A 24,783-nucleotide genomic window follows, 5' to 3' on the forward strand; every position below is an offset into this window, starting at 1 on the left:
CACCCAAATTTTAGAATTTTTTGTTTGTTTAGGAAGGGTGAAAAATTAGTAGGAACATAGGAATATGGGTAGGTCTTTCAGCCCCCCAAGGGTGTTCCGCCATTCTATTAGACCATGGCTGATCTGTACCTCAAATGCAAATACCTGCATTTGCCCTATATCCCTTGATACCCTTACCTAACAAAAATCTATCTACCTCAGTCTTGAGAATTTGAATGGATCCAGCATCCACAGCCTTTGGGGGAGAAAGTTCCAGATTTTCATTACCCTTTGCGTGAAAAAATGCTTCCAGATTTTAATTGAGATCTGTGTTATGTTCATCCTGATTGTCATGCATACGCAATGCATCATTGTATGTTTGGGACCAGTGTGTCAAACATTTTCCTATAAAGAGTGTTCCTTTAAAATTAAACAATTAAAATAGCTGAATTATTTTTATCCAGCCCCCCAACAGCCATCATTTTGGGCTATTGCTATGTTTTTTTTTCATTTTCTTCCTGATTACAGCACAACAACAACAACAAAGTTACATTTATAGATAGTCTTTCACATCGGGAGGAGAAGTAGGAGGGCGCAAGGCCATTAAACCGAGGTTTCCTTGCAGGAAATATCAGTTCACGATAAATACTAAAATAATGGCACACCAGCAAACACTACCAAAAGGTCCATGGAAAGTGCAACTTTGCGAAGGATTTGAGAAGTTTCTCAGGAAATGCTAAGAGCATCCTGTTACCCACAAGGACTCCATTCTGACACTGAGAAAATACATTTAAGTAATTTATGCAATTTCCTGCAATCTTTCAATAAATATCAGTTCAGTACATCCTCTGGGAATAAACATAGCATGCAAAGTAAAGTGATGAAAATAATAATAATAATAATCCTTGCATTTGATTTAGTGCCTTGATGTTTCTCTAAATGCAGTTTAGCAACAACAACTTGCATTTATACAGCAGTCTTCACATGGCATAGCATCTTGAAACACTGAAGCTTCATGATTTATGATAAGTGCCAAAAAAAATGGCAGCTTCTAACACCAAGCTTATGTGCTGCCAACTGTGCATGCAGAACAAAACCTCACATTTCAACCACATTAAAAACTGGTTAACAAATACAGTGCAATTGCTAGTTGCGATGGAATATCATTTTTTTTACAGCTTATTCCACGTTTCCACTTCATCAGAACTTATCAAAATGCTAAGCAAGCAACTAGAACAGTTCTATTAGAGTGAATTTATTATTAAGCTGCTGGAGTTACAAGTCTAGTTAGCAATAATTTTTAATTCGCACAATTATGCAAATACATGGAATTTCAGCGACAGTGTGGTCATGTGGAAAATATTCTGTTTATTTATCTTCAATCTTCCTAGCTGCAGCTCGCATAGAACCAAACTCGTATGATCCTGTGAAAGCAGCAGTTGAGGAAGAAATTTCTCAAATCAGTAAAACTTGCTTCTTCTAAATAGTGACGTTTACAGCATTTTCATTTAAAATACTAAGACTATTTGTTTTAAAATAATTGACATCAGATTTATACATTAGATACATTAGATTACATTAGATAGTAGTTTACATTCATTAAACATAAACTTATAATTTTTTCACTATGGTGCTATTAGATGACATTCTGTGATCTTTTAATTATAATCACAAATTATATATAATAATAATGATCCTTGCATTTGATATAGCGCTTTTCATGTCTTCTTGACGTCTCAAAGCGCTTCACAGAATAGACTGTAAAGTGAATTGACCGTATATTTGTGGGCGAAACGTGGCAGCCAATTGCGCACAGCAGTGTCCCACAAACAGTCGTAGACTGAAAATGACCAATTTATTATTGTTTTGTTTTGGAGGGATTATTATTAGGCATGTGGAGTAAGGAAACTTGCCCAAGGCTTCACCCTGCCTGGAAATGAACCCAGGTGTCTTGCTTGCAAGCCGAGTGCTCTAACCACTGAGCTACAGGACTCCAAATTATATCAAAATGTTTGACTATGTACATTTATATGGCTGAAGTAAATGCAAAAATTCACAAAATACCCGATATAACCTGCACTCAAAGCACTAATAGGTTTTGTATTACTTCAATGGATGTATCAATATACAACAACAAGAACAACTTATTTATATAGCGCCCTCCACGCCGGACAGCGTCTCAGAGCGCTTGACAGTAATGGACCCTGGGGCTGAGCCAGGGGGAGGGGGAGGAAGATGACAAAAGGCGCAGTCGAAAAGAAAGGTCTTCAGCAGAGACCTGAAAGTTGGAAGAGAAGGGGCGAGGCGAAGGGAGTGAGGAACAACAACAACAACAAGATTTCATTTATAGAGCGCCTTAATAATAATAATCCTTGCATTTGATATAGAGCTTTTCACGTCAGGAGGACGTCCCAAGGCGCTGGACAGTTAGGTCAGGACCCGAGCAGGGGGGAAATGGTCAGGGTGAGGGGAGGGAAGGGAGGGAGCGAGGAGGGAGTAGAGAGTCGAGAGGGGAGCTGAAGGCACGGTCAAAGAGAAAGGAAGAGAGTTCCAGAGCCTCAGGGCATAGTGGCTGAAGGCACGGCCGCCGAGGGTGGAACGGAACACTCGGGGGACAAGGAGGAGGCCAGACCCGGAGTTACGAAGGCAATGAGCACTGTTTTAACAGGAGAGAGGTCAGAGAGGAAGGGGGGTGCAGAGGAGTGGAGAGGTTTGAAGACAAGGGTGAGGATCTTGAAGTCGATCCTCTCTGAGACAGACAGCCAGTGCAGTCTGGCGAGGATTGGGGTAATCGGGGAGCAGAGTTTTGTGCGGGTGAGAATGCGGGGGGCAGAGTTTTGAATAATCTGGATTTTATGGATGGTAGTGGATGGGAGGCCGGCAAGGAAGGGGTTAGAATAGTCCAGCTGAATGGACCAGCGTTTCAGTGGCTTTTGGATGAGGTATTGGCGGAGACGGGCGATGCATCGGAGGTGGAAGAAAGCGGTGCTGGTGAGGGACCGGATGTGGGGGAGGAAGGATAATTGGGTTTCGTACGGGTTCGGAGCGTTTTAGATGGAGGTCGGGTAGGTGGAGGAGGTGAGAACCGTGAGATTTTAGATGTTGACGAGAGCCAAAGAATATGAAGGAAATTTGCTCATCCAGCCCCTGAGGTCTGACAGGCAGGCTGACCTTCTGTATAACCTTCTGTGACAGACAAATGGAACTATGATATAAGCTAAACAAGTGCCGACTTTGGCTCTGTAATTAGCTCTTTAGGCACTTTGGAACCAACCATTTACACTGGAAATTTTATATCAGCACAATTTTAGAAACCTTTGGTGTAAAGCCTAGAATTAAATTAGATCAACGGAAATAAAGAATTAAAGAATCCTTCATGTGGACCAAGAAATCGTTCAACACCACATCATCATACATTATTGTAGCAGACATCAGCAGCTCAAGCTTTGCTTGGCACAATTATTTTAAAATTGGAGTTGGTTAAAAGTCATGGAATTGGGGAAACAGAAGGTTTTATTGTAGTTCTAGTAATTTGTTACAGTGGCGCTTTAATGATAATCCTTCTGAATGCAAAAAAAGTCATTAAAACCATACGCATCTTTAACTGATGTATAACAGGATGCTTATAAATATCAATATAAACAGCACTTTCTAATCATCTCCTAAACCTTAAATTGCACAGTGCTTTAACTGCTTCATTTTAATTTTCAGATGATAGGCAGTAATGATGATTTAATAAAGATCCATTAGAGCATCAAGTTGCAGAATTATTCCGCTTTTAGTAATTTCCAATTATATTTGATAAAAAATAAGTAATTTGTGAAATCAAATTGCATTCAATCTGTCATTTTGCCCAAAGAGTAAAACATGCTGAGTGGCTATTCAATCTATCTCCATCTATACCACTGTCATTGGCTATTTCTTCTCTCAATCATTTGTACCACAACTAATTAGAACACACGGCAGCACAAAATACACATTCACCAAACATGAGCAGCCAGCATTGATGAGAAAGATGGTAACTGCCTTACAGGTTAAATCTGATGTGCTAAAAACAGCACAAATTTGTTCATTTCAGGAACGACTGTTCATGGGGTCCAGTTGTTGTACCAACAGGTCACAATCAAATGATATTACACAAATAACAAGGCTGTTGATGTTTCATTTAATTTGCATCAGATTATAGTTTTATAGAACTGCAATTTAGTTGTAAAAGGTTATGGTATCAAATATTCCTGTAGTTGCTGACTTGGGTGGAAATTTGGGAGATTATGCTTTTGGACAATTCATCCGTGTATAGTGCTCTTCCGAGATCCCTATTCCTGAGAATGTAGCATTAAAATACAGTATTTTAATGAAAATGGAAGAAAAGGGACAATGTAACTGCTTAAAACCATGTTAAAATGGCAGCATTACACAATGGAGAAGATAAGTAATTGATGCTAGGTATGAACCGGCGGCATGAGTATTCTTAACAAATGTTGAGATTTGAAAGTACTTTATACCTATAGCGGTGAATGAAGTCAATAAGAGCTTTGTGCCTGAGAGCAAAGGTCTCGCAGAATCGGCAGATGTATCGTAGGGGAGAGGAAGGCAAGCTTGATACAAAGAGGGCATACTGTCATTTAGAACATTTTGCAGGCAATTTAATGACTTTATTTTTAGGCAGGTTGTGATTCATTTAATTCTGCTATATTTGTGTTCGTCTTAAATGGTCTCTGTGTGATGAATTAATGAAGGAAGTAATTGAAGCACTTCATTGTCAGGTTTCCTGTTTCTTGCCCCTGAGCAGTCATCAGCAACAGTCCAGCCAGTTGTCAGATGATTTCATTGCCTAATTTCAGTGAGCTCTGCAACTGAGGGCTATTATTTTCAAATGGCACACTTACAGTCATTAATCCTTGATTTGGCATCCTGGTTTCAGTTTTGCTTTGATTGTGTACACAGTGTATTGCAATAGATTGCTGTGTATAGAAATTCATGTACTATATGAATGGTAAACCATCTACTACTAATTTAAGATCCGCATCTTCACACCCTCAAGGTTACTTCTTTAGAACTATTGTGGCCTCTTGTACGGTGTATTCATTGACTCTTGCTTTTTATCAATTGACTTGATACCTACTTGTTACTAAACAGTAGGTAGGAACCCTGTTAGTCGATTGGCAGATCGCTTTTCTAGGGTATTAATCCCTAATAAAACATTTTTTTAAATAATGAGAATTTGGTTACTCAAATCATGACCGTTCGTTGGACATTGCTGTACGCGATTGGCTTCCGTATTTTACCCACAAATTACACAGTCAATTCATATTACAGTATATTCTGTGAAGCGCTTTGGGACATCTCAAATACGTGATAAGGCGCCATATCAAATGCAAGGATTATTATTAGCAGTAGTATGTGAATGGCACATTACTGCAAGTGATTGTTATTAGCTGTTGAAATATTATTAATAGTAGTAAAATTGCATATATCTCACATTTAGCATTATGGAACGTTGAATGCTCAGGCAATTTTGCTACCAATCTTTCAAACTTTATTAAGTAGGCTGCACAGCTGTTTTTTCAAGAATGCCAACTCGTAACGTGACTAAATGTCTACAAGATCATATTTTTTGGAGGACAACTGCATTTCATTATGTTGCCATTTTATTATAATTATTTTTTGGTCCATTTTTAGTTTAGTTTCTTTAGTTTAGCAGGAACTAGGAATACAGCCAGTGCCCCAGTGGCCTAGCAGATACAGCAGTTTGTGAACCAGGAGTTTGCTGAATCGAATCTCAGGCCTTGCTGAGTTTGCTGATATCATCCAGGGATGCCTGGCAGACTAAATTGAGGCTCAGCTCTGATGCCTTCCACAGTCAAATTACCTGCTGACACTGCCAAGGCTCACACACAAACAATGGCCACTTGGATGGGGTACTGGAGGAAATGCAGCGATTGTGGAACCACCAGTAGCAGGAGGCCAGACCAGGAGAATAGAGGCATATGCCAGTGGGGAGGAAATTAGAAAAATAATTGGACACACTAAAAAAGGTGAGTCATACAAAGATGCATTAGATATTCTGTGTGATCTCAGTCTGGACACACTATGCTGCAATATTCGAGGGTAATGAGTGAACATCCTAATTGCTATCCAGTGGCTTCTGTTGGAGTTACATCAACAGGATCAAGCTTAGCTGATTTATCCCCATGGCCAAATAGCCTGCAGACTGTTACAACCAAAGCACACATGTAAATAATGTTCACAAGAACAACATCAATAAGGTGTCCTTCAAGCAGAATAGTGTGAACTACACTGCATATTTTACTAATTGACATGGATTGACAGCCATTTATTTTATATTTGTTTGAACTTGTCATGATTGTTAGTTTGTCACAGTACAGCATTGCTGTTACTCTCACATAGCTACTGTTGTTTTCTGAAGGCTGTCTGTATTATAGAACCAAATGATTTGTCATTTTCTATTAGACTTCTCGAGTATACCACATTTTTCTTGCAATTATTACATGCTGCACTCTCTTCCAAACATGCTGTTTCTCTACAGGGCTATTTCTATACTCTTCAGCACGCTAAACAACCTCTAGCTGACAAGTCACTGAAAACAAAGCTCACGGCAGCTTTTCATGTGAGTATGTCCTTTTGGTGATGTACTTTTGCAAAGAATAAAATGTAATTCTAGGTATAACAAGCACAGGAAGATGGTGACATTGACAACTTTTGACTTAAATGAGATTAGTATTTTTATGAAATGCATCAATAAAACCTATTTATTAACTAGCAGTGAAATTGTGGTTCTGTTAGTTGTATATGTAATATTTCTCTTAAGTGTGGATTGTGGAGTTTGCAATAGAAAATGAATATTCTCATATTTCTATCTCAATGTGCTTCACTTTAGCATTTTGAAATATGTTTGCTAGTCCCTTTCTGCTTTTGTTGGGATCCATGCTCAGATGAGAACCTGGTTTCCATCCTTGGCAGAATTGTATTGGTAGACACTCACTTTATGTTGATTTTTTGTGCCTAAGAAGTTGACTTCCTACAACTTGAAATTTTCTGTCAGATTCTGAGATGGATCAAATGACAGAATCAGATATATTTTAATAGCATCATTGTTTTTAAAAAATTGCTCCAGCCCAAAGGAATATGCTGCGAGAGCTTTCTTCAAGTCTATTTGTACTATTAACACTTGGAAATTCTGCTGTCAGCTTTCCTTTTAGAAAGTTTTATTTTAATTATCTGAATTATTAGGAGAATACAACAACAACAACAACAAATTGCACTTATATTGCACCTTTCACGTCGGGAGAACGTCCCAAGGAGCTGGATGAGGGGTTTGCACCTGAGCTGCAGGTTGGGATCAGAGAAGGGTGGAGGGCAAGGAGGGATAGAGTAGAGACGATGACCGAAAGCACGGTCGAAAACAAAGGTCTTGAGATGGCCTTGAAGGAGGCAAGAGAGGGGATGAGGTGGAGGGGCTCCGGGATGGTGTTCCAGAGGTTGGGGCAGAAAGACTGAAGGTCCCGACCGCTGATATTGGAACAGGCATGACGGGGGACCTGGAGCAGGCCACCTGCAGGGCAGAGGGAGCAGGCAGGTTGGTGAAGATTTAATAGGTTGCAGACGTAGTGTGGCGCAAGACCGTGGAGGACTTTAAAGGTAAGGACAAGGATCTTGAACTCGATCTTCTGAGGTTGGGGAACCAGTGAAGCCAGGCAAGGATGGAGGTGATCGGTACACAAAGCTTAGTGCGGAAGAGGACATAAATCTGCAGCTTGTAGAGGGAAGAGTTGGGAAGCCTGGTGAGCAGAGAGTAAGTGCAGTCAAGCCGGGACGTAATGAATGCGTGGATGAGGGTTTCAGCAGCCTGAGGGGAGAGGTAGTGGTGGAGGCGGGCAATGTTTCGGAGGTGGGGAAGACACCTCCAGAGCGACAGAGAGAGAGACAGAGACGGATAGTAATAAAAATGGTTGTACAGCAACAAATATTTTGTTCTACTTAAGGCCTTTTATCAATTGATAGATAATTGAGTGAAATTTTCAGTGTCAAGATGATCACATCAAATGCATTTTGAAACGCTACATATTTCTTCCCATTCTGAGAGAATGGTGTAACAAAACATTCGCCACCTGATATGTCCCCAATGGATTAATCTTTTTCACACTTTGTGGTTCGAAACACCAATGAGAATTTGATTTTAAATCATATAGGAGGCAGTTGAGTGCTTTGTCTCAGAATTCTGCCTTGTGTGAATTCAGTATCTAGTCTTTGTTGAGGCAGCATCTAAGAGGAGAAATCTTCGAGTTTAACCATAGTACTGAGGCTTTGACAGAATCATCTTTCCCCTGTTCCCACAATGAAAGGATTAAAAGGTCAAAAATGTACTTTAGGATTAGCATGAGTATAGAGTACGCTTTTCGGTATAGGAAGCATATATTGCTATGGTATACATCCGGCACTAACTGCCAGGCTATCAATGTGTCCACAATAACTATCGTCCAATAATGCTGTAAAGCTGAACCAACAAACAAGCGTCACCATTTGCTTTAAAGACAATAAAAATATCTGATGCTACATTATGAAACTCATTCATCATAAATTCATCTGCCTAGTGCTTAGGCAAGAACGTTGATCAGTAAAGGCATCGATCCATTGGACTCAGAAAGTACTAGTGAGTGACTGCACAGGTAGGAGGTGACAATAATAATAAGGCTTGAAGGAGAAAATAAGAGCAAATCTATACAGATCCCTAGGCAATGAGAGCCAGGTACTTCATAAGGAAAGAATTTAGTCACTGTCCAATGAGCAACCAGGTGAGAAATTTTGCCTTTTGGCAGCACAAAACAAAATTTCCAACATGCAGGAAAGCTTCTGTGTAGAAACTATGTGAGAATGAACACTATGTGTTCTCTAGAAATACTCATGGGTGATTTGCCTTTTGGAATCCAAATGTCAGCTTCACAAAGGTCCAAAACGTCCAGTTCCAAAAGTAAAATCCTAGAGTTATCCCGAATATGTGTTTTCTTTCTCTATTTAAAAAAACAAAATGAGTAATATGGATTATTGGCAGATTATCTTTTGTTGTGGGCTCAGACCCGTTGGCGTCAGTTTGCCACTGTGTTCATAGTGTTTGCTTCTGGAATTAATTTAAACCCAAATTAAAAAGTGAAATGTTAAAATTAACAGCCTGCTGCAGAAAAATAGTAAAAGAGTTCTGTAATTTCCTTTACAATTAATCCCAGTAGTTTTCTTTTGCAGTGGTGTCCATAACATCCTGACAATATTACAAAAGGTGCAATACTATATTACCAGCTGTTTAAAATCATGTGTAAAAAACATTCTCTGCCTGCATGTAAAATCATTTAGAAAATGTCAAAGCAAGATTGAATATTAGTTGAAGATCTTATAATTCCTCATTTCATTCCATTATGGACACAAAAGTTATTGTGCTAAATTCCATGTCACACTGCAGTTTAAAATGGCATCACCGGTGTCTACATTATTTAATAATAATGCAGAAAATAAGTTTAATCTGTAATATATTTGATAAATTTGATGACATTTAGGAACAAAGTTGTCTGCTCATCTTGATATAAGCTTGTGGTATCCAACTGCAACAAATGACCATTAGTGGTAATGGTAGGAGATAATATTCATGATAGATCTTTACTCAAAATTTCAATTTAATTTTATGAGAGGCTTGATGTACATCAAGGTGGTTGTGATAATGTGTTTCCCGAAGCAGATAAAGGAGTTGATTTTAACACTTAAACATTTTATAAGCATATATTTTTTCATCTGAAATTATTTGCCTGTATAATAGGATTTAATGGTTCGTGTGATAGGAAATTATATCTATCATATGAAAATAGAGTGTTATCCCCGAGCTGAAATTTCAGAAATTATATGAAACCATAAGTGGTGTGTGTGTTTAAACATTGAAACTAGAATGGTTTTATAATGGGACAAATCTATAATGATGGTAAACATATTTAATAATCCTTAAATTTGATACAGTATGGTGCTTTATCATGTGAAAACATCACACGCAGATTCACAGACTTTTCTGTAAAGCATAGTGACTTTTATATATAATGCAGCTGTGAATTTTTGCACAGCAATATTCCAGAAACAGCCAAAAGTAAATGACGTATTTTTTGGGGGGGAGGATTGTTGGCCAGAACATCAGGAGACGTTTCTTTTCTTTTTGAATAATGCTACAGTTTATTGTCCACCTAGACCTCAATTTAATGTCTCATTCGAGAATGGCACTCCTGCTAATGCTAAGGCGTGAAACAGGCCGAAGCCCGCTGAGCGGAGAGCACGGGCAGGATGCTGGGAGGTTAGCAGGTCAGAGCGGTAGGGGGAAACAAGACCATGGAGGGCTTTGAAGGTAAGGACCAGGATCCTGAACTGTATCCTCTGTGTGATGGGAAGCTAGTGTAGTCGGGAGAGGATTGTGTGATAGGGTCCCAGAGCCTGGTGTGGGAGAGGACATGGGCTGCCTGCAGAGTTCTGGATGATCTGCAGCCTATGGAGGGAGGAGTTGGGGAGGCCGACAAGCAGGAAGTATGCATAGACAAGCCTCGAAGTTATGAATACGTGTATGAGGGTTTCGGCGGCCTGCGGTTTGAGACAGTGGTGGAGCCGGGCGATGCTGCAGAAGTGGGGAAAAGGCAGAGCGGGTCATGGCACAGATGTGGGATAGAAAGAATAGTTGAGGGTCAAATAAGATGCCAAGGTTCCGGACTGGCTTAGTAAGGTGGAGTGTGCAACCATGGATGGTGATGCTGTCAGTCCATGAGGTGTGGAGACGCTGACGGGAGCCAATCAGGAGAGCCTTGGTCTTGTTGACGTTCAACTGAAGAAAATTAGCTCTCATCCAGGACTTGATGTCCGACAGAAATTCTGTCAGGACAACAGTGGCCCTGGAGTCAAGAGTGAAGGCAGAGAGGTACAGTTGGGTGTCATTTGCATACATGTGTAAGTTGACCCTGTGTTTGATGTCACCAAGAGGGAGCATATAGATATTGAAGAGGAGGGGATCAAGGGCAGAGCCCTGAGGAACACCGCACGAGATGGTGCGGGGGCTAGAGGAGATGAAGTGGAGGCGGTGTGAGAGGTACGATCGGAACCATTCAATGACAGAACCGTGAAGGTTGAGGGGAACCTTGACGTCACTTTGATAGTCACATGCCAACTTCTTAGGACAATGGATATTACAACACAGACCAGAAGAAATAAATATGTAAGTTTATTTACAATGCAGTATATCCTGTGAAGCTCTTTGAGACACCATTATGATAAGGCGCTACAACAACAATAACTTGCATTTATATATGCCCTTCACACGGTGTAGTGTCCCGGAGATGCTATATCAATTCCAAAGATTATTATTATTATTACATTACAATACAAAAACTAATTGGCATAAAATCTTACATTATTACACTGAAATGGGCAATTTATATATATCAACAGCTTTTTATAAACAACTGTAGAATTGATCTTGAAATTCCTTTTGTAAATGCCCTGAAAATGATTATTCTTTTCCCTCTTCCCATGTTTTGTGTTAACCTCTTCGTGACACATTAGACTGTGAACTCTTTCTGTGTGAACAGGGCTTTCAAAAAGGTGTTTTGCATAACTCTGAATACTCTGCAAGTAGCATCTGATTTTTCCCAAGCAAACCATATTATTACAAGGCAAAGCAATGCCACTGACACAATAGACCCCTTTGAAGTCAAATTCAAGTTTTACCAAGATTATCCACCAAATGGTTAAAGCACAGAAGCAATATTTGTGTGTATCTGCCCTCTCCACTTACTCCAGTCCATAGGTATTCAATGCTAATTCACTGTTCAATTTAAAAACACAAACGTTCTATCATGAAACTAATAATTCAGGATTAAGGTCTTTGAACTAAACAAGAAAAGCTACATTATATGAAATATTTTTCAAGAATATCTTATATGTCACAGTTACAAAATTGTCAGAATGAAATAAAACCTTGATGTGTCACTGTCAAAGCATGTAATGTTGTCATTGGTTTTGATGTTCAAAACTCCCACAAGCATTGATCAAAAAAATTGTATATGATATGATCCTGAAATGTAATCCTTACTTATACTTTGATATTTATTATCTCATTAGAATCTTGATATTCCCTATGAAAGAATGTCAGAAACTTGTGAGTTGCAGGAATGCTTCAAACGAATAGATATAGAGAAATATATGATGGATGTCACCTTTCGAATAGTATAAGAAAGGATCAAATCTAGATGATATGAAAGATGAGACAACGTCTAAAGCAATGTTTAGCATAGCAAAAATTGTCTTCATTAGTTTCAAATTATGAGTAAATAAGTAAATGAAGAAAAACGAAAGACGCATTCACACATTTTAAACTTGAATAACACAGTCTAAAACTATTACAGCAGATTCACATGAAGGTCAATGATTTTATCTTTGAATTGATTCATATTTCAGCACTTGCAAGAATTTCTAATTTGCGAGTCACTAAGGTCCAATGTCAATGTCCTGTGCTGTGAATTCTGCTATCTGTATCTGCGTGTTTTTGGTGATCTTAGTGAGTGTAGCTCTGCTCAGCGTAAGCCACCACTGGGAAACCAGTGAAATGAACTGCACCGCTATTTCGAGCTGTGCTTGAAGATCCTCTAATGTGCTAATGAACACGTTGTCAATCCGTCCATTCTTAATTTATTGATAAGTCTGTGGATGTGATTCCCCCAATTCCCCCCATCAATGCCCATTTTGGTACAAATTTAATCCCAAAGCTGTTATTTAAAGGAAAGACCTCTAAAGACTGAAACAGATCTTATTTTCTACAAGGCTTTTCCAAATATCTGGCACTTGCTGAAGTGAAAATATTTATAAATTATAATTATTTGATGGTCAACATATAATAGAAATGAATGCAGCAGTATTGTTGTGTTCATTTCAGAGTACTTTGATAGCTAAAAATGGCAGCAGTGAAATGGGGAGCCTTGAATATCAAGTCAATCACTGCCTGACTTTATTGCTGAGCTGAGCAATGATTGACAATAAAATGTTATTGCCAGAATATACTGCCCTCTCTGACTGTTTTATCTCAGGAAAAATGTAAAAGTACTACCAGCTAATAAAATATTCTTCTTCTTCAGTGCTAGAATCATTCCTGAAGTTGCCTCGTGCTGAACTCAATATTCAGCCCCCACAAGCCATTTCGAGTTTATATAGGTCCAAATATCTGCTCTGAAAATGAGCATTTATCCTGCTATGCGAATACAATATTGAAAAAAGAAATACTGAGTAAATTACATTTTTTACTTAAAGGAATTTCAGACACTTGGTGGCAATTAACAAACCCAATCTGTTTGAGATTTCCCTGGAGTAATCTTTAAATAACCTGTAATCTGTGCTTAAAAAAAGTCCTTTTATTAAAAATGTTGTCCTTTCAATAAACAATTAAAGATGAGAAACCTACTTGCTTGAGTAGCCTGCCAATGGAAACTGACTAAAACTATACTTATTTGTTCTGCTGACAGATATCAAAGCTGCTCTTTGTGTATACTTTTGTAAACACTGGTTGCAAAAGGATTTATTGTACTAATGTGGAAATCCACAGATTCATTGTCTCTTTCCACTGGGAATCCATAAAGCTTCAGAACATTAATCTAGGAAGGTTAGCCTTTGGAAGTGGAAACTATGTCACCAGCACTAGAAGCTGATTGAAAGAGAACTAGGAGTCAAAAGGTGCCAAATAGTGAACTGGTGAGATTTTAAATCTCTTGAGTAACTGGTAGTGTTATTGTTTCTGTTGTTATTTCTTCACCAAATTTCTCCTCTCTCCTTCTCTCCTGAGGAGTTTGAATTATTTTTCTTTCTACTGCAATACACTCGCAGGGTGTCTTCGGGTATCACATCCTAGGGACCATTATTCATGGGTTGCCAATTATTCAAGGCGATCCTTGACAGTGAGTGTCGTTAGACCATTTGACTGCAGGGGCATTGTTTATTGATATATCAGAAGACGTCAGAAGTATTGAACCATGAGGATGTTTAACATGACTAAGAACATGACTGATATTTGAAAGGCGAGAATAAGCTACATTTTATATTCCGTTTTATTTTATTTTATGAATTTGAGATTTTAAGTATAGATTTCAACATCTGTTTATTCTTACAAAAATATCGAAGATTAATATATTAACTACTGCTTGAAACCTTTTACAATTAGATTTCAGTTTTTGATGTGCGAGTAGATGTAAATTTACATGATGGTAAAGATGGCAAAAACAGATTTTCAAGTGCTTCGATGTGAGGCTATAGCCTGCTTTTTCTCAACATTTTTACTGTGTATAACTGGTCTCATCGCACTGCTTTCAGGCATCAAATTACACAGGAGGAGAGGTAAGACCTTCTTGGAGTCTCTAGCTGATATTTTTTATGCTCTGTTTGTTTCTTAAAAAAAAACAATCATTGAACGTAGAAATTCCAGGGTATCCACATAACAAGTATGATTCTAAAGCAATCCATATTATCTGAAAAATTCTCATTTGGGCATGAACCAATCCACTATTTTAGTCATAAAGCAACATTATGCATTATGAAACAATCAGCACGTTTACTACAGTTTACCAATAGGTACTACTGTATCTGGTTTGTTACATTCTGTACAAGTGTTTCTTGCTTATAATCCAAATATAATATATAAACAGGGTGACAATGAAAAAACATTATATAGAATTGCATAGCTACAGAAATACAGAAAGTCTGAGCTGGTGTTTATAGTCCATATATGCCTCCACACCTTCTACTGTTTCACATTATAATATGAAACTCTGCTCTGCAAATGCAAGTCCCTGACCCCCTCCACCCCAATATTGGCAGCAGAGATTTCAGTCAGTGCGCCCCCACTTAAAAATTGGTCATTCACTTCATGTTGTTTTGTTATTGTCCTTTACAGAAATCTCTGTGAAGCCTATGAAACATTTGGACATGATAGAACACTGTATCAAATGTAAGGATTATTATTATTATTCATAAGCGAACTTTTCACTTTCCTTGAGAAAGAACATTTTTAAAATAAATTATCTGAAATCCCATGGGTTATGTTTAAAATGAGATTGTTTTGTGTTTTGTTTTATATTAAAAGGAGAAGTATCTTTCGCATTGCATTTTATCAACAGGGTATATGATTGTATTCAAAATTAATGAGGCTGCATTCTATTTCTTATCTTGCAGAATATTTTTTTTCTAATATAATAACTAGGAAAAGGAATGTTAATTGGAAAGAATATTACAATACTGAATTCTACAGAAGCTAGATGGAACAGAGAAAATCTCAAGCATCATTTTGCGTGCAGTCAACCTGTTTATTTGAAAAATATGGTTTAGTATGGATTTATAGCCCATTAAAGTGATTTTCATTAGATATCATGCTAAGAAACTATTTAAAAGGGATAATTGCATCAGGAATGGGCAAATTCAGTGCCCAACGAGAAGAGTTGAATAATACAGGGGATTCATCCATTTATTATAAAATGTGATGTGTGGAGCTCAGTGCTTTGATACTGACCTACAAAAAAGGATATAACCACACTGTTAATGTGAGGAATAAGAACGTTGAGAGAAGGTTAACTAAATTCGGTGGCCTGGAGAAAATGTTAAATTGCACAGTGCTGTTATTTAGAAATAATATTCTAATAAGAATAATATTAGCTAATGTAGGAGAGGGACATATGCCTTTAAAGGACCATACCAAAGTCCCAGTGGTTTTCCCTGTAGCCTCCCAATTTCTTGTAATAAAGTAGTTTCTTTCCAGGGAAACACAAGAAGATGGTAGTTAGTTGAGGAAATCTGTGGGTGTTAAGCAGCAGTGACAAAAGTGCACAATGAAATGGTCAAAAATAAAGTGGGAAACGGTGATTCACTATGTCCAGCAAAGGAAAACAGTTTACCATTTCATAAACTCACGGCAAACCATGTTTCCATTACAGCTTCAATAATGTAAAAAAGTAAAGCTTGAAACTTTAGGACATTTCTACCTTGATTTACCTGAGGGAAAGCTGAGCAAAGCAGTCAGTCATGGACTGAAAGACTCCAATTAAACCTGTGGAAAATCATACAGCTTATCAAGGAACAGGAGCTAGGATGAATGAATGGGTTACTCCCACATAAACGGCTTTGTGATAGAAGTGCTTCAGATAGAATAAGGATCAAACAGTAAGATGCCTGGTACTCAACATCATGAATTTTATCCATAAACAGATGGTGCTCAGCATGACAAGATAGTAAGAGTGAAAAAAAACTACATACAGATAAAATCTCTTTACTAAAAAAAATGAAACAGTGACCTGGATAGCAAAGCTTCCGGCTAATAAAATTGATAATCAAAAGATGTAATGTGGAGTTGAGATTCAGAACAAATATAAGCAGTAACCGCGAAGGCCCAAGACAAGATAAGGAAGATATGTTTAGAAGCCAAGTCTCTCAGAGATGAGTAGGAATAATTACATTACAATATGTGACAAAAAAATGGTCCATGTTTTGAAGACTATTTTTGGGACACAAACCCAAGGACTACACAAAGGGCTACTGAAGCCCAGAGAGACTGAATGGGGTGAGAATAATGATGAAACAAGTGATTTAAAAGCCAATGATCTGGTCCAAAGTGAATCTCCCAGCAATTTAATAATTAATCATTAAATTTGATCAAGCTTGATGCCTGATCAAATTGACAATCTCTTTAACAGTAAAATTGTGTTTTGAAAACCTCCCTGGCAGACAAAATAAAGAACTCGTATTCCTCCGAAAGAGTGAGGAAGGAAGCTCCTGAAAAAAGATTTAATCTACGTAGATTGTATGAACATCTTCCAGTTGGAACTGACAATGCTTTTTGGATTAACTTCAAAATAAGGAGACATCTACAAGGAGAGATAAGAGAAACTAAATCTAAGGGTTAAATCCTGTGGAGTCCTGTAGCTCAGTGGTTAGAGCACTCGCTTTGCAAGCGAGAGACCTGAGTTCAATTCCAGGCAGAGGGCGAAACCTTGGGCAAGTTTCCTTACTCCACACAGAGCCTAATAATAATCCCTCCAAAACCAAAAACAATAATAAATTGGTCATTTTCAATCTACGACTGTTTGTGGGACATTGCTGTGCGCAATTGGCTGCTGCGTTTGCCCACAAATATACAGTCAATTCACTTTACAGTGTGTTCTGTGAAGCACTTGGGACATCCTCCCAACGTGAAAAGCGCTATATCAAATCCAAGGATTATTTTATTATTATTAAATCATCATAAAGTAGATAAGGATAATATTGTGCAAAGAATACTTATGAGAACGGGACAAGATAGACGGGATTACCAAATACGCAAGGATTTACAAATGTTGTTGTATGAGCAATTTGCTATCATATTTAGAGTGTTATTGGCATAAATCTAGTATAAAATGGGCAGGAAAAGAGGTCATTGTGATAAATAAATGTTGTACTTTCTCCAACACCCTCTGAAATGCTTTTCCGTCACATGTATTCACATTGTGTCGGCTGCAGGAGGCAGCTGGTGCTGACACAACAGAAGTGAATTTGTTCATCCTCATTATTGGCATGTGTCCCTCCCTCTCTCCTGATCAAATCTGGGACTGAGACTGTTCAAGTGTTATAAGCCCTGTGATTAAGTAGTTAGGAGTGAGATATATTCACTGAGTTTATTTTCCAGCAGAGAAACAATCTGTTACCAGTTTTTGTTTCCTAGAAGGTGAGTGGCCAACAGAATCATCTGATTATGTGGCTCAGGGAACTCTGGTTTATTTTTATGTACTTAACCATTACCCAAACATTATTTCTTTTGTAGCACCATCTGTAAACTAAGATCTTTTAATTTGTAATTAAAGTGACTACTTGTCTTTAGGATTATAGAATACTTCAACAAACCATCATTGGTAATGGTTATGCAACTTAAGAGGTTTTTTTTTGTCCTTCAGCTTTATAGTTTGTATATTAAAAACACAAATAAAAAGAAAGATAGACAAGTTGAACTAAAGAACGGTTTCTCATGATAAAATGATTTTCTTATGACAATATTTCAATGGAGAATAAAATGACTCATGGAAACTACAGTTTAATGCGTGTCACAAAAGCAGTTTAGTAACAGCACCAATGACTGAATATGATTTCAATAACTTGTTAAATGCTTAAACCCACACGCTTCCAAATTTTGAACACTTTATCATTGAAATGCTACTTCAGTAATTCTTTTTGACAAACTTAAGTCATTTCTGGTTAAACCCCAACATATATTTTTGAAATTGTGAATAATATTGTTTTGATGATTCTATCTATGCACAGGTCTGAATAATGAATCATCATGCTTTCACTTGATTGATGCCCTGCCATCCTTATTTACTGGTGTTCATTTGACTTCTTAAATCACCTCTGATAATTTCCATTTATTTGAAATTGGAGAACATTTATGTAAATTTCTCAGCCGAAGGACAAGACCTTCTGTAATATAGCAATGTTTTAGTAATGCATCATGATCTGTGATCAGAAATCACGATGTGGGATTGAACTGCAATCTTCTGATGTAGATACGAAAGTGTAGTAATTGAAACTAAGTCAAGATGACGACGGACTATAAATAACATATTTTGATAAATATTTATACTTATTGCCATTCAAGTTATTGATCTCACTGGTAAATACAGAAAGCATGCAGAGACATGTTTAAATTTAATTAAATTGATTAAATTAGCCACACCCTTAGACACTTTGATTTCCTCCAGGATCTGAGGGTATAACCACTAGCTGTGTGGCACCAAAGCAGATTGATTCATTAAAATAGTAATTCACACTATTACTACAGCAGCTCTAAATATATAAAGCCTGTTATCTATTGTTGGTTGTCAGCTCAGCTCAGTTTCAATTGCTCCACTCTCGGATCTAGGTCAAACGTTTCACCTCAAGCCCCACTTCACGATTTGAGCTCATAGCCAGATTCAGCTCATAGTCGAGTATATTATTGGGACAACGTTGCATTGTAAGAGGTGCTGTCCCTCAGATGAAATATTTACATAAATGTTATCACAGTGAAATAGATATTAACCCAGGAGAAAGAACAATATGCTAATCTGCTGTGTCACTCAGTGACATTTAAACATATAAAAGATGTTTATGCAGAAGATTGTGCTGTACAGCAGATGATTATACATGAGTTGCATAATCCCTGTTATGGACTACCCGACTAATGAATACTGCTTTTATTATTGACTGAATTTGTCTTGGTCTCCAATATTAGTTTATTCATAAATATTGGCATTCAACCTATCCATCTCGCAGTAAGTCATGCACAAGCATGTTTAAATTGCATTGCATATGTATGAAGCCTTACATTTACCAGTTAGACACAAAGTACAGATAAATTAATTAGCAGGATTTTTTTTCTAAGTGACACAGGAAAGATAGGTGAGATAGAGTTAATTTTGTGACATGTTCTGTAAAAGCAATATTATATAGCACCTTATAACAGTCTTTCAGCCAAACACAATAGTCACCAAATAGCTTCATCCTTTATGATGACCCTAAACATTGTTTAATCAAGTGAAATAAAGTGGTAGCTGATGTTTGCTGGAGACTAGCCTTAATTAGCATATCATTAACATTCAAAAGATGGTTTTCACACAGATGATTTTATTTGTGATTGCCTGATGATCCATTTTAATCCAAATTGTGAATTCTTGAATAATCACACCAATTTCTCACACAGATTGTGTGAAAAATACATTATTTAAATATTCATCCAACTAAAATTGATACTCTCAAAATTCATGCAAATATGTCTATCAAAGAAAGGTCTGCCAGGATTGACAATCTCTGTGAAGCGGTCTTCATGGAATAATGTGAGCAGGAAACCGTATGCAGGTATTGAGATTAATAAGAAATGGTCTGCAGAGTGTAGCATCAGTGGCAAATTGTCTTTTGAGAGAGGCAATATCATGGAATAGTCTGCACAAAAAGGCAATTGATAATGATCTATAGGAGGGTTGGCATAACTACACAAGTTTCCAGGATGGATGACGTTAGTTGAGCAATGTTTTCTCATGGCATCAGAGAATGATTTAGTGTTGGTGATATGATCTGGCAATGGTTTGCAATAGATAGCATCAGTGGGCAATGGTCCGAGATCAATTGTGTGTCAATTTAATGAATCGGGGAGCATGAGAGTTGTGATCATAGTTTGGTTGTGGAGTGCAGCTACAGTTCTGGGTGCCCTAGGACTGGGGACAGTGCAATGGAGAACAATCACATTGATCCTCAGTATTAGGGATTCTTCAGCCTTGAAAAGAGATCTCTCAGAGCGACATAAAGATCCTTAACGGGGGTTGTGGAGGGTAGATTAAGTAATGCTTTCAGATATACAACAGGATCAAAGCACATCTTTATGGTTGGAAGGGAAACTAGGACAAGAGCTGAAAGTATTTCTTCGCAAAGAAGAAAGTCAACAACAGGAAGTGATTAACAGTAAGGGTGGTTGATGCCAGGGCACTGGACACATTTAGGAAACAGCTTCATACTATAATGGTAGGATGGTGTGTTTATAACAATTTTATGACTATGATTTGCATAGATTTTTTTCCTCCGAAAGAAAATATTTGTTTTAACCAAATCAAAATACTACAATGAATAACATTAAAAGAAACCTTTTCCAAAAAACTATTATTGTAAAAGCCAGCCAGGTGAGATAGCACAGTGTTGTTCCAATCCAGATGCCAGCAACCAATTACTATTTTATAATAATAATACACGCATTTGATAAAGCGCTTTTCAGGTCTTCTAGACGTCTCAAAGCGCTTCACAGAATATACTGTAAAGTGAATTGACTGTATTTTTTTGTGAGCGAAACACGGCAGCCAAATGCGCACAGCAATGCCCCCAAACAGTCGTTTTGTATTAATTAATCAGATTTTAGTTCTATATTACATAAAAACATAAGAATTTGCTAGGCAAATGAAGACCAAGGTACATCCAGTTCGCCTTCCACCATCCTGGCATGACATGTCGTGTCCCAAACTATGTATTGCATCTCGAGATATTATTTCCTAACAGAAATCTTCATTAATCAGAAATAAGCACATTCATGTGATAAAATGTATGATAAAAACATTTGCATAATGGTTGTAGAATGGCAAAGGCTGCACAATATATTTTTGGGTCTTTATTAAATGTACAACAACATTTATTGACAAGAAATATATATTTCATCTGTTCCAATTTTTATTTTTATTTTTTACCACTCTTATCAATCGCATCTCACAGGAGTTTGAAATGCTGTTGGTGTAATTGATTTACTGTAAGCTCTACTTCTTGATCAATTTGAGCCCACTGGAATTACTCTTTGATAGATTTTAGAATCTTTGAAACTGGCATGAAATTGACAAGCAAATCACCATAAAAGTAATATATCAGTTTTATACGATGTCAAGCTATGTTTTTGTTATTACTGAAAAGTATACCTAGTACACTTAAATGTAATTGGGTATGGAATTTCCCATACCCCATTGCATGAATCTATGAAGGATGTTGTTGAATATTTTAAAAAATTAATTATGAATTTTATTTGAAATGAGATGCATTTATGAAGAATGTAGCTGTTCTGAATCACAGCTTAGTTGCTGTGAAACTAACTCAGTTATAAACAACTGATGATCTCATGTGAACTCAGTTACTCTCGGTTGAAATGTTATTGATCTGGTAGAATTTTATCATTCAACAAGGACTATTTATCTTCCCCATTAAACATTTAAATGTATGCAAAAGTCTATTTTACAATAACAAAAATAAATGATGTAAAAGTTCTGACTGCATATTATCTGTAAAGCTGAAATAAAATGTCATTGGAATGTTCTGATTGCCTCTTTGAGGATACATCATTTCTTTAGTACAAAGGGAAGCAAATATTTGAATATTGTATACTTCCATATTATGTAAGGTCAGAATTTATGCTCTTTGTGTAATCTTTGAATATGCAACTAAATTAGTTTTGCAGCTGATTGTTTTTATTATTAAGATAAATTGTGTAATTCTTTAAAAACTGTGAAATTCCTATATCACCTGATGTCAATTACAGAGGTTGGATTAATTAGCGTAAGTCATGAGAGAAAAATACGCTCATTTGGCCTGAAGATAATAAGTCTAAAAATGCATCAAAGTCCCAAGCAATATGCAATTCTGCTGTATGGAAAAGATGCAAGATTTATAATTTTTACAAAAGCAGTTTTGTATTTATAGAATTGACATTTTTGCTTCATCCTCAATCATTTTGTCATTTTTGTCTTTTCCAGATGGAGATCCAGGAAGTTTTCCAAACTCCACTTCATTGTGTGTTGCTACTCACATCATTTCATCTGAGACTGTTGACTGGCATTTAATTGACATAAATACACCCCGAATTCTACTACTCAGTAGGCACATTTCCTCCTCCCATGGCCTACTTATTATTGGGGGCTTTCCTGTTGGTGGCCCAAATACATAGGGCTCATTCAGAAAATACTGAGTGGAGAGGAGCTCGGCTTCAGTCATTGATAAACCAAGATGGAACAGTTTACAATGAAACAGAAAGTCATTCAGCACAACCTTCCAGTGCGAGTCAAATGATTCCACAGTCTATCATTATTGGTGTGCGCAAAGGAGGAACCAGGGCTCTACTCGAGATGTTGGACATTCACTCTGATATTGTGGTCGCAGCCACTGAAGTCCACTTCTTCGATTGGGATGAAAACTATGAAAAGGGCTTAGAATGGTATAGAAATCTGATGCCTTTGTCTTACCCACACCAAACCACTATTGAGAAGACCCCAGGTTATTTCACATCTGCTAAGGCTCCGGAAAGGATCCACGATATGAACAGTTCTACCAAACTGCTATTAATTTTGAGAGACCCGACAGAAAGAGTGATATCAGACTATACTCAAGTGTACTACAATCGACTGGAAAGTCACAAGTCTGTCCAACCAATTGAAGAAATTGTCATTAAAAATGGAGTATTAAATACTAAATACAAGGCTGTTCAACGAAGTCTATATGACTTTCATATGAGTAACTGGCTAAAATACTTCCCACTGGATCAAATACATATAGTAGATGGGGATACCCTGATAAGGAACCCGCTGCCAGAATTACGGAAAGTTGAAACATTTCTTAAGCTTCCTCCTAGGATAATGGCTTCAAATTTTTATTTTAATCATACCAAGGGTTTCTATTGTCTTCGAAATGATGGTAGAGAGAGATGTTTACATGAATCCAAGGGACGGCCCCACCCAGTTGTGAATAGTACAGTACTGGCAGAATTGCGTGCTTACTTTAGAGAGCACAATGAGAGATTTTTCAGCATGGTCAAAAAATCCTTCAATTGGCATTAAAACTTTACATACATTCCACATGCTTTATTTGTTTTGCTGGGTCAGCAAATATTAAATCAATTAATGCCACGTTTGTTATTTTATTGAATTTTATGATCACTTTTTTAAACTCAAAATGACTCCCAGCAGAACAGTTATTTAATTCCAGAGTTATGTTTGCAGACAGTAAACCCAGCAGTACAAGCTTATGAGAGATAAGAAATCTAGCATGGTTCAGTCCAAAAATTCTATAAATATATTCAGCGATAAATTATTCATTCCTGGCTAGAAGCAGGAGGCCAACATAAACACCGGGTGTCAAACATACTGGCACTGCTGGTTTATCAATATTATTTTCATGGTATAAATTTGGATCAGAACTGTGGACACCAATTCCTCTCTGTTTAGGTGGTTAGTACCTGTAGTTGTTCTGATGGTTGTTGCTTGCCTACCAGGTGATCTATTTGTAATTTAAATATGTAAATTACTATTGCCAGTTCCTCCTGGTTCTGCATGTTCACAAATGCATGTTATTGTTTCTCATTAAATATTCAAATGTGATTCTTTAACACAAATGGACTGTATATTTCAATGTTTTGGGCACCGATAAAATATTGTAAACTGTTAGATAAAAGAAATGCTTATTTGTGATATTATTATTGACGTAAATGAACATTAATACAGAATATTTACCCTGTTCTCTGCTATTCATGTGCTATTTATAGAAATTAAATATGATATTTTTTTAAACATGCCTTCTATTGTTTGAAAAGTATTTTACAGATCTACTTCTTAATCCAACTGTTCACAGCACAAATGCAGAGGGAATGTGTACAGTATCAGAATGTTCTACATTTAACATTAGGGTACATATTGAAGAAAAGTAGAGTAGATAAGTGAGAACAGGAATTGTGTAATCTACTACCTCAAAAGCCACATAATGTAACAGCTATCAAAACATTTTATGAAGAGCAAATCAAATGAGGATATATATATATTCGGGTCTGCCATGTTGCTTTCACATTTCTGTACTTTCATATTGTATAGACCTTCAAAAATAACCTCTACTTTAGTAGATTTGCTCTCTTTATAAAAAAAAGCTATAACTATGTTTTCCTCAATATTCCATAATTCATGATAGATCATATTTTTATGCATCTGATTATTTTCATGTTATTGTTTATAGTTTGTATTGATCTCTAACATACCATGTGAGGTGAATGTGCTATTCATGTAGAACATTTTGTAATGCTATTTAGTTCCAATTGATTTTCACATTTGGTTTGAATCATTTATTTAAGTGTTGTAAAATCGTGTTTAGTGCACAGGCACAATGTTTGATAAAGACTGGAGAGTTTGACCTCATTTCATATGCTTGTTCACTTTTCAAAAACAAATC

The 24,783-nt window shown here is 37.0% G+C and overlaps 1 protein-coding gene across 1 annotated transcript in view; it reads left to right on the forward strand.

Moving 5' to 3' along the window:
• The window catches only part of LOC103180481 (heparan sulfate glucosamine 3-O-sulfotransferase 1-like), a 37,575-nt gene extending 13,492 nt beyond the window's left edge, over positions 1-24,083 (forward strand). Inside the window, exon 2 of the mRNA XM_007896371.1 lies at positions 22,329-24,083. Within this exon, the coding sequence (XP_007894562.1) occupies positions 22,470-23,405 (936 nt within the window). The 5' untranslated portion in view covers positions 22,329-22,469 and the 3' untranslated portion in view covers positions 23,406-24,083. The remainder of the gene's footprint in view (positions 1-22,328) is intronic.
• The last annotated feature ends 700 nt before the right edge of the window (positions 24,084-24,783 follow it).

Source organism: Callorhinchus milii, unplaced genomic scaffold (assembly GCF_018977255.1).
Source record: "Callorhinchus milii isolate IMCB2004 unplaced genomic scaffold, IMCB_Cmil_1.0 Scaffold7, whole genome shotgun sequence".
NCBI lineage: Eukaryota > Metazoa > Chordata > Chondrichthyes > Chimaeriformes > Callorhinchidae > Callorhinchus > Callorhinchus milii.